Source organism: Sapajus apella, unplaced genomic scaffold (assembly GCF_009761245.1).
Source record: "Sapajus apella isolate SASKATOON/1434 unplaced genomic scaffold, GSC_monkey_1.0 scaffold212, whole genome shotgun sequence".
Taxonomy (NCBI): domain Eukaryota; kingdom Metazoa; phylum Chordata; class Mammalia; order Primates; family Cebidae; genus Sapajus; species Sapajus apella.
Window position 1 is genome coordinate 598,966 of NW_022437152.1, and position 11,001 is coordinate 609,966.

General features: G+C 64.6%; 1 protein-coding gene across 16 annotated transcripts in view; it reads left to right on the forward strand.

Moving 5' to 3' along the window:
- The window catches only part of BRSK2 (BR serine/threonine kinase 2), a 62,768-nt gene that overhangs the window by 29,493 nt on the left and 22,274 nt on the right, over window positions 1-11,001 (forward strand). For 15 of the 16 annotated variants that reach the window (XR_004265888.1, XR_004265889.1, XM_032270588.1 and 12 more), the window contains 3 exons: window positions 5,929-6,023; window positions 7,821-7,906; window positions 10,303-10,443. Coding sequence is in view for 11 of the 16 variants with exons in the window: in XM_032270588.1 (XP_032126479.1) it covers window positions 6,018-6,023; window positions 7,821-7,906; window positions 10,303-10,443 (233 nt within the window). In the remaining 5 variants the exon portion in view is untranslated. Of the gene's footprint in view, window positions 1-5,928; window positions 6,024-7,820; window positions 7,911-10,302; window positions 10,444-11,001 lie in introns of those variants that run through there. The other variant, XM_032270583.1, reaches the window with a different exon arrangement.

The following is an 11,001-nucleotide window of genomic DNA, read 5'->3' on the forward strand; positions in this document are numbered from 1 at the left end:
GAGCGCCACGTGGAGGCCTGGGCGTGGGAGTCCTGAGCGCCACGTGGTGGCCTTGGCGTGGGAGTCCTGAGCGCCACGTGGTGGCCTGGGCATGAGAAGCCCAGCACCTTCATCGTCCTGCTCTGCATGGTGGGTCAGTCCTGGTAGGTGCAGCACTTGGAGTCTCTGCTCCCTGGGATCGTCCATCCAAGCCACTCGGCAGGTGGTTGTGGCTCAAGGCCTCTCGGGAAGCTCTGGTAAAGGTGGCACCCAGGGCCACCTGGACTGGAAGGGCTTCCTGGTGGGGGGGTGTTCCTGCAGGCTGTGTGTGGCGGGCCTCAGATCCTCAGCACATGATGTCCTACAGGGCACTACCTCAAGATGTGGCCACCGGGCTCCCCTGAGCTCCTCAGAGACCAAGAGGAAGCTGTGGTGTCCTTGCGGTCTGGTCTTTGAAACACACACCCTCCCCTTGCCATGCTCCCTTGGTCCACAGACCAGCCACGGCACAGTGTGAGACGGGACACAGGCTATGGCTTCCAGGGGCGGGTCACCGAGATCTTCGGAGGCTGCTGTGGGCAGTGTGTTTCATGGTCATCTGGGGCACGGGGTGACTAAGGGGACAGAGAGAGCAAGGATGAGGAGCAGAGGCAGCTGGGCTGGGGACACACCTGTCCCTTTGCCCTCAGTCGGCCTGGCGTGGGCCCTGGGGAGCTGGGGAAGCCGTTTCCTCCTGGCTGGGGTTTGGCTGCCCGGCTCTCTCTGGCCGCCCTCCAAGGCCTGCACCTTGGCTTGTGTGGACAGCCGGGCCAGGAGATGGGGGCCGCTCAGCAGCATCTGGCATTGCTTCTGGTTTTTCCAAAGAGCCATGTGGTGCTGCTTCCCTTCCTCATGGGGAGCCAGCTGGAGGCTGCCCCATTCTGTCCCCCAGAAGAGGGGCCTGCTCTGTCTCCCCTGAGCTGCGGCCCTGCCATGGGGATTCGGCAGTCCGGGAGATGGGTCGCCGCTGGCTGTGGCTGTCTGAGGAGCTGGGCCGCGTGGGGCCCTGTCTCAGGATGAGGCCCACTTGGTCCCCTCAGCGTGGGGTGGTGGCAATGATGGGGCAGGTTGTGGCCTGTGCTGGTCTCTGGAAGCCTCTTTCGTGGGGTGGGAGCAGGGCAGGCCCGTGCAGTGACCCCACCCCCCGGGGCATTTCCTTCCTGCTGCCTGGGCCCAGGGGCTGCTGGAGGCAGGCTCATCACCTGCAGGGGACACGTTCAGCACCAAGGACAGCAGCCCGTCCCCCACGCGGCCGCTCTTGTGCTCCTTTCCCGTCTGCATCCTCTCCACTGGCCTTGGGGTAGATGTGCTGTCCCCATCCTTTCTGCTGGATCTCACCCCACTTCTGGGCGAGGGTGGGCAGCAGACACCCAATGGGGCCCAAGGTGGCCCTCCAGGCCGTGGCACTGGTGTGCATGGTGGAGATGGGAGGAGGTGTGGGCGGGGGAGGGCGAGGACACTGAGCTTCCCGGGTATACCTACCCCCTCCCCACCCACCAGTGCCTCAGGCAGAAGGCCGCTCTCATCCTGGCCAACCTGGGACTTGGGTCAGGGTCTGCTCTCAGATGCCAGGTGCAGGATGGTCCCAGAGCTCCCTTTGACTCTCCTGGCTGGCTCTCGAGCTCCTGGGGACGTGTTAATGTGTCAGTCTGCTCCCTGAGGACCAGCACGCTCCCGGCATACCTGGGCCTTCCCTGGGATGCCCTGTGGCTCCATGGTGCCCAAGTCCTTCCTTGCAGTGGGCACAGGGAGACCTGGCACCCTTGGGCACCCGCCGGCACACCCTACCACAGAAATGGAGCCTGATGTGAGCTGCTGGCCCCCGCTGCTCCGGGCCGCCACCCTCCCCGCAGGGCCCTGTGCAGTGATCCGTGGCACTGCATGCTTCTCTTCTTGCCGCTGAGCCTGTGTGTGTGTGTAAAGACAGTAATTAGAAATGGAATTTCAATTGGAAAATAAACCACAGCACGTTGCAGGGTGGATGACGAAGACTGGCCCTGGGCTTCCCCACTGCAGCCTCCCGCTCCCGACCCTCCAGGCTGTGGCCCAGTCAGGAGGGCCTCTCACAGCACATTCCCCACTCCCTGCATCCAGGAAGTGACAAAACGGCTCATAACCCAAACATTCTGCTCATAATCCCGAAGCTGGGGGGACCAGGATGCAGAGGGTGGCATTGCTGCCTAGGGCCCTAGGGAAGCTTTACTTAGGAGGGACATCTCCATGCTGGGCTTTGAGGGATGTATAGGAGTCTTCAGGGTACAGTAATGGGGAAAGGACTTTCTGGACATAGGGGCAGCAAGTGAAAGAAGATGGAGGCAGGAGTGGCAGAGCTCCAGGACACAGTTGGGGACGGCTCTCCTGTGCCCCAGCCTGCTGTGTCATGGCTGCCTTTTCCTGAGCCCTGGGGCACCTGAGCACTGGCAGGAGGCTCCTGGTGACTGTGGCTCCTCTGTGCCTCTGTCGTCATCCAAAAGGGCGCCCACCACCTGCAGCCCCCAGGCCCCAGATGCAAGGAAGTGGGCAGGCTCTGTGGGTGCGCCAGGCCCAACCCCAGTGGCTCCATCCCCACCGGAACCTCCTCTGGGAAGGCGGGGACTTGTCAGGAACACCCTGTTCCATAGGCCTCCTGGCCCTTCTGAGCCACATGTGCTGGCAGCAGATGGAACCACTGTTTCCTCGTCTGTGACATGCTGGTGGAGGGGCCCCACTCAGAACAGCACCTGGGGCAAGGCTGGTGTTCCTGATTGGTGGTGGGGCCAGCAGCACCCTTTCAATATTGGCTCCTGGGAAGTTGGCCCAGGTGGCTGTCAGGCTCCCCTCCATTTTCAGTCCCCTTTCTTTCCTTTTCTGAAATCAGGACGGTGCTCTCCACACATCTTTTGGCTCCTGTCATTCAAGGATGTGTCTGTACAGGCTGGGAGTGTGCCTACATATCTGTATGTGTGCATGAGGGTGTGTGTACACTGGTGTGTGTGAGTGTGTGCATGAGGGGTATGCGTGCACTATGGGTATGTGTGCATGTACACTGGGGTATGTGTGTGCAATTGCAAGTGTACATGCACTGCGGTGTGTACTGTGTGTACACAGGGTGTTACTGGATGTGTGTGCATCGGGTGTGTGCACTAGGTGTGTGCACAGGGTGTGGGTGTGTGCATATAGGTGTGTGCACGGGGTGTGTGTGTACAAGGTGTGGGCATGTGTGCACACAGGTGGGTGCATTGGGTGTGTGTGTACAGGGTGTGGGCGTGGGTACACGAGTGTGTGCGCAGGGTGTAGGTGTGCGTGTGTGCATGGGTGTGTGCACAGGGTGTGTGTACAGGGTGTGGGCATGTGTACATGGGTGTGTGCGCTGGGTGTGTGTGCACAGGGTGTAGGTGTGTGTACCTGGGTGTGTGCACAAGGTGTAGGTATGCGTGTGTGCAGAGGTGTGTGAATGGGTGTGTGCACAGGTTGTAGGTCTGTGTGTACACAGGTGTGTGTACAGGGTGTAGGCCAGTGTGTGCATGGTGTGTGCACGGGGTGTGTGTGCACAGGGTATAAGGATGTGTGTATGCGGGTGCGTGCACTGGGTGTGTGTGCACATATGTACATGGGATGTCTACACTTGTGTGTGCATGTGCACTTGTGCACGAGTGTGCCCTTATGTGTGTGTGCATGCGTAGAGGCGTGCACATCCCTCAGTGTGTGCACAGTGCGTGTTCCTGCACTGGAACCTGCTGCTCTGTAACCAGCACCCTCTGCACTCAGCAGTGAGCGTCTTTTGTGGTCTGATCAGGTCTCACCATCAAACAGCTGCCAGTACCCTTGGTGGCTGCGCCCTGATGACTTCACTCGCCTCTTGTGTGGAGCCATTGTTTTTGAAAATACAGAGCCAACAGGACCACCCACAGGCCTTGTCACCCACCTGGGAATGTGATCCTGGTGCCCTTGGGGGCTTTGACCACAGCCTCCCTCCCACTTCAACCCCTGGCTCTCATTACATCCTGCGGCAGAGTGTAGGCCCTTCCTCCTTTGGGGTCTCCTGGCCCCAAAAGGACATAGGGGCTCCTGAGGGTGCCTCACGCTGGGCGTTTCTGGGTCATTCCTTCCCTTCTTTGGGAGTTTCTCTCCTGGCCTTTGGCTGCATCCTCCCAGGGTTTGGTCCTGGAGGGTTTTAGGAGCTCGATGGCCTTGGGGCCAGAGGCTTCTGGCAGGGGCCACACCTTGGCCTTGCAGCCATGTTTGGGGGACGTTGAGCCCCAGCTCCTTTCCGTGTGGGGGATTCCTGCCCTGGGGTGCAGGCCAGCCCCGTGCCTGGGGAGGAGTGCACTGCAGGAGCCTCCAGCCGCCCTGAATTATGGATGAAGGGTGCTGTGCCCTCCCGAGTGCTCCCCTGGCTGAGTGAATCACAGGCCTCTTGCCGGATCAAAGGCTGCCAGGGAGAGGCAGCCCCTCCTCCGTGAGCAGCCCCTGCCCTGCCGGGCCCCTCCCGCCCCAGGCACTGGGCTCTCCTCCTCGCCCAGCCTCTGTCCTCGCCCAGCCTGCAGCTCCCCTGCCTCTGGGGAAGCCCACATCTTCCGGCAAGGTCCTGGGTCCCCTGGTTGGCCTGGGCTCACCCAGATCCAGGCTGCCTGGCCCTTCCCCCCAACTCTGGGACAGGAAGAGGGGGGTCCACCCCGTCTGGAGAGCAGGTGGGCAGCCTAGGTGGTTGGTGCTGGAGGAGGTGGGGCTCCTGTGTCCAGACCTGGAGCTGCAGAGGCAGAGGTGGTATCAGACTCACGGGGCGGCCGATGCCACAGGGCAGTGCACGGAAGGATGGTGTCCCCCAAAGCCCAGCGGGAATGCCAGCCAGGCTCTGGGTGTCTGGGCGCTCCCAGGAAGAGGGGTACCCTGTGGTAACCTGAGCCCCACGTGGTTCCAACATGACCCAACACGGAGTAGGCTGGTGGGTGCACCTGGGACCGTTGGTGGGAGGCGGCCTGGGTTGTGGGTGCCCGAGGGCATTTCCAGTGTCAAGGTCCCAGTTCAGGCCCGGGGTTGTGGGGGGCTCAGGGGCGTGGCCAGGCTGTCCTGGGTGGGGGCAGGTACCTGGCTTTGAAAAGGGAAGAGGAGAAAGGGAGGGTGGGCTGAGGGGGCGGCGGATCAGGACCGTGTGCCAGCCGAGGCACGTCCCAGAGCACCCTGCGTGCCTCTTAGGTGGGTCTGGGAAGGAGATGCTGAGGGGCCGTGGAGGTCTGGGGCAGTGCTGCCTGTGGAGTGGCCTGGGGCCCATCCTGCTGTCCTGGGGTGAGCACAGGGCCAGCTTGGGAGCAGAGCAGCATCTCGGCAGAGGGATGCGGCGGGGGTGGGGGGTCTCAGCAGAGGGCTGTGGGGGGCGTCTCAGCAGAGGGCCTCGGGGGGGGTCTCGGCGGAGGGCCAGGGGGGTCTCGGTGGAGGGCTGCGGGTGGGTCTCGGCGGAGGGCTTCGGGGGTGGGTCTTGGCGGAGGGCTTCAGAGGGGGTCTCGGCAGAGGGCTGCGGGGGGCGTCTCGGCAGAGGGCTTTGGAGGGGGTCTCGGCGGAGGGCCGGGGGTGTCTCAGGGTGGGGGTGTGCAGGGGATGGGCTTCCTAGGCCAGGCAGGAGCCTCAAGGGCACTCTGGCTCCCAGCTGACAGTGGTTAAAGCCAGGGAGCGGCTCTAGGTGCCCTGGGACAGGGGATAGTTCGAGTGGGGCCATGGAGACCTGAGAAGTCCAAAGGGCCGGCATGGAGGGAAGACACAGCCTTGTGGGGCAGCGTGACACCAGCATGGAGCTGTCCTGGACAGCAACCCAGGCGGGCAGGGCCCGAGTCCATCCAAGAAGAGGGTGGGGCCCCTGCTGACCAGGGCTCAGGGGGAGGCCCCCAACCCACACAGCCTGGGTGGGTCTGAGTGGTGGCTGCTTCTCTCCTGCAGGCCTGGTGAAGCTGGGGGTTCACTGTGTCACCTGCCAGAAAGTGGCCATCAAGATTGTCAACCGTGAGAAGCTCAGCGAGTCTGTGCTGATGAAGGTGAGCGGGGCCCTGGGGGGAAGGTGGTTGTGGTTAGATCAGGGAACAGCACAGGGGGCTGGGACTCAGCCTTGTGGGGACCTGTGGAGCTGAGCGTGGGGGTCCTGCAGGCTTCTGGTGGCAGGGCCTCGGTGTCCCAGTTAGAACTGAGAGGGAGCCCCTGCCTCAGAGCAGCCTGTCCTGTGCCGGGCAGGGCCCATCTTGGCAGAGGGGAGCCCCACCTTCCTCCTCCGCTGGGGCCTGGCCTCCATGCGGTGCTGTCTGGCCACTGTGGATACCAGGCAGGCCACCCTGGGTGGAGGACTCCTGGCCTCTGACCCTCCTCTCAGTGGGGAGGGCACTGCCCCAGCTGCAGGGAAGCCTGACCCTGGGTGTACAGGCAGAGGCTGCGGCTCCCAGCTCCTCCAAGTCTCACACCTGGTAGGACCTGGGCATCCAGTGTGGGGCCCTCCCAACACTGGGACCAGTGGAGCCTCCCGCCCCACCTGTCCCTGCATTGGCTCCTTCAAGGGCAGGGCTGGTGCTGGGGCTGGGGCTGAGGAGGGAGAGGGACCTGGGCTGGTGGGAGGAGCCCAGAGGGTGGAGACTTGTGGGAGGTGCTGATGCTTGGGGACCCTTATTTACACTCGGAGTCCCCCCAGCTGCTGGGGGTGTGGAGGAATTAACCAGACTGTACTGGGGAGGCCAGGGGACCCCAGGGGGAGGTGGCAGCAGCACTAAGGGCTGCCTGGATGGGGCTGGCAGGCTCCGACCCCGCCTTGGAGGAGAAACCAAAGCCCTGGGAGTGACGGGCCAGGACTGCACCTGGCGGGGGGAGACCCAGTGCAGAGCGGGGCTGGGGAGAGCCCCATGCTGAATTTGGGAGGTGCCTGTGAGCCCTGAGTAGAGGAAGGAGGGCCTGGAGATGCGGAGGAGGAGAGGCAGCCCTGACACCTGCAGGTGCCATGCACAGATGCCCACCTGGAAGGGAAGGGCTTGGGACAGGCTGGCCAAGTCACCAGGGAGCTGGGACCCCATCACAGGACTGGCCCCAGCTCCAAAGCCTTGTCTACCCTGGCTCCTGAGTGCCGGGTGCCCCAGGCTGTTGCCTTGGCTGGCCCCCACACTGCCACGGCCACTCCTCTGTGCTGGGCAGTGCCCCAGGTGGCCTTAACCAGGCTGGCATGTCTGAAGGAGGAGCCCCTGCCCTCACCTCAGAGCAGGACTGGGTGTCCTGGGTCAGGTACCCTCAGGAGTCACTTCTGCCCCTCCCTGGAGCCCTGGGACATTGCCATCTGGGAGCCTGTGGATGGGGGACACGTGCCCTGCCCAAGGCTGGCACACCCACTCCACACCCCACACACAGGACACTCACCCCCACCTCGTGCCAGTCCTGAGCCCACAGAGGCCTGTCCGGCACCCAGTTGTGAGGCCTCCACTGTGAGGAAGGCTGGAGCACGGGCATAGCCTGCCTGGAAAGGCCTCCACCCGTCTCTGGCTGGGAGCCTGGGAGGCCTCCTCCCCTGCAGCTCCAGGCCCCATTCCTGAGGCTGGGCTCACACCGAGGGCAGTGCCAAGGCCCAGGCTGCCTGCCTTGGCAGAGTGGGGATGGGCCCTCCTGCGCCCAAGCTGGCATCAGCACAGGGCCTGGGCTCCCTCCACCATGGCCCCATGGCCCTCTGCCCTCTGTACCAGCCAGGCCCCAGCTGAGCAGCCCGTGTCCCTGTGTCCCCCACAGCCAGCAGCGAAGGTGGTGTCTGTGGGGTGACGGGCGCCCCAGCCCTGGGAGCCTGACGTGCTCTGGTCTCTCCTGTGCAGGTGGAGCGAGAGATTGCCATCCTGAAGCTCATCGAGCACCCCCACGTCCTCAAGCTGCACGACGTTTACGAAAACAAAAAATATTTGTAGGTATTGCTGGGTCTGGAGAGCTGGGGTGGCAGAGGTGGGGCTGTCGCTGTAGGGCGGCCGGGTCAGGGAGACAGGCAGCCTGGTGGGCGGCCAGGGCGGCCGGGTCAGGGAGACAGGCAGCCTGGTGGGCGGCCAGGGCGGCCGGGTCAGGGAGACAGGCAGCCTGGTGGGCGGCCAGGGCTTGGGGAGTGCAGGGACTGGAGGCCAGGGGTGCCAACTGCACCCCATCAGCCCTGGCCCCGCCAGCACCCACAGCTGACTGGGGAGGGTCTCGGCCAGCCCGATGTGCCTTGTGCTTCTTGACCAGACCAGACCAGACACCTGCCCTGTTGGGGGCTTGCTGGTGAGCCTGAGGCCAGCAAGGGGGACAGGGCCTTCTGGAGGGGGAATCAGGGTTTCAGGTCAGGGGGTGGGAGCACATGGTCCTCCCCACAAGGCCACACCGAGCCTCCCGGCCTCTGCCCAGGGCTCCTCCAACCCATGGAGACACACCCCCATCCCCGAGGCTCCCCCACGAGGCACAGCCTCCAGGTTCCCGCCCTGGCTGGACTCCGGCTGCCAAGCGTGGCTGACCCCATCACCCCACAGCCGCCGAGGCCAGCAGAAATCCCCTCCCTGTGCCAGGTGTGCCTGTGTATGAACCCCATCGCCCACACCCAGCCGCAGCCAGCTCCTGGAGTGGGTGCAGCAGTCACTCACAGGACGGGCTCCTGGTGGGCTCTGACGGGGCTTCCCGGCGGCGAGGGGCGGATGCTGAGGGCTGTGTGGCCTGGAGCCCCATCGGACTCTCGCTGGTCCCAGGGCAGCGCCCTGACTACCAGGCGGTCCCGGCCAGGCATCTCCGGGGCATCAGGCACTGTGGGGGCAGGGGACATGCAGGGCTGGACTGAGGGGTGAGCTGCCCTCAGGTGACGGGTGAGAAGGCTGGGGGATGAGCTGAGAGCTGAGCGGGCTGAGGGGTGAGAAGGCTGAGGGGTGAGCCAGCTGAGGGGTGAGCAGGCTGAAGCTCGAGCTGTCTGAGGGCCTGGGCAGAACCAGCTCCTCCCTGTTCCCCAGCAGCGACTCCTGCTCTCGCCGGCCTGGGTTCCCACATGCCCTGGGGAGCACGTGCAAGCGGCCAGCTCCAGTGTGTTGCTGGGGAGAGAAAACCAAGGGGTGGGGTGCGGGGAGCTGCCTTCCCCCACCCCCATGAGCGGGAGCACAGCAACTGTCACCATAGGCCTGGGGGGCGGGGCCCGCCCTGGACCCTGATGGTGGCGAGGGGACTGTGAGGAGGGCATGGCTACTTTGCTGTGACGTGGTGCTGGAGCGGCGGGTCCTGGGGAGGGCAGGACAGGAAAGAGCCCAGGGGGTGGGCATGGCTGCGCTCAGGGGGCTTCTCCCGAGGTCTGGCCCTGGGTGCTGTCCCACACCCTCTGCACACCACGTGGCCTATGCTGAGCCTCCAGTCCAGCTGCCCTCCTGCCCACAGCCCACCCCGTGCCCCCACCACAACGTCTGCTCCCATCCCTGCACTGGGCCCTGGATTCCTGCCACTACTGGCTCCTGGGACAGCCGGTCACTGCAGTCCTCACCACTGCTCTGAGCAGGCGTCCAGGCCCTACTCCCTCGTCCTGGGCGGCCCCTGGCCCACTCCCTGGCCCCACATCACCACGGCCACACCTGGAGCCACTGCCCTCACAGGCCTCCCCCAAACTGGTTCAGCCTGGACGGAGCGGCCCCCAGGAAGCCTGATCCAGTGTCCCACAGGACACCCACCGGGAACCAGCCCCTCAGGACCCTCCATGCGGCTGAGACCCCATGGGAGGCCAGGAGGCCACCAGGGCAGGAAAGGGAGGGCCACGCCATCTCCTCGCCCCTCCCTGCAGCCCTCACACCTCCTTGTCCCTGCCCACAGCAGCCCAGAGGGTCCCTGGGCCCCTGGATATGACTGCGCAGTCTCTCGCTGGGTGTCTGTGCCACTGCGGTGCAGGAGATGACGGGGTGTGAGGGCCTCGCCTCACAGACCTGGAAACAGCAGAGCAGGCAGGGCAGAGCCCGAGGCCACCACATGCTGCACCGTGCCCTGACATCCACCACACTCAGCGTGTGGTTCCAAACCCTCCCTGTCGGCTGTGCCCCAGACCCATCCCTTCACCCACCCTCCCTCCCACCCCACCCCACCCCACCCCACCCCAGGGTCCCTGCAGACTCATTTGAGGCCCATCCCAAGGAACCCAGATGGCCTGAGGTCTGCCCTGCAGTCAGGTCCTCTGAGCTGCCTCCCAGCCCATGGGAGAATGGGGGCGGCCTGCAGGGAGGCTGGGCCAGGAGGTGGCTGTGGGAGGCCCTGGGACAAGGGGGGCATCGGCTGGCACTGCAGCTGGGCACACTGGGGGCTCGTCTGCTGCAGATACTTGGTGCTAGAACACGTGTCAGGCGGGGAGCTCTTCGACTACCTGGTGAAGAAGGGGAGGCTGACCCCCAAGGAGGCCCGAAAGTTCTTCCGGCAGATCATCTCAGCGCTGGACTTCTGCCACAGCCACTCCATATGGTGAGTCCTTGCCCCCTCTGCCCCCGCTCCCAGGGACCCACCCCAGCGTGCCACCCCAGATGCCCCCTGACCAGAAGGACTACACCCCGCTATGTGCTATTCCAAGGCACCCCATCCGTCCCAGGCGCCCCGCCCCCAGGAGCTACCCCTCACACACACCGACCCCCCGGGAGCTACCCCTCACACGCGCCGACCCCCCGGGAGCTACTCATGTTCATCATCCTTCCCAGGAGCTGCCCCTCAAGTGCCCCCCCCAGGAACTATCCCTCACATGCACCATCCCCCCCAGTAGCTAACCCTCATGTGCACCCCACAGGGGCTCCCCTTCACAGGCACTGTCCCCCACAGGAGCTACCGCTCACATGCATCATCCCCCTCAGGAGCTACCCACACATGCACTGACCCCCCAGGAGCTACCCCTCATGTGCACCATGCCCCCCAGGATCCGCCCCTCAAGTGCACCATACCCCCCCAGGAGCTACCTCTGACACGCACCATACCCCCTCAGGAGCTACCCCTCCTGTGCACCGTGCCCCCCCAGAAGCTACCCCTCAGGTG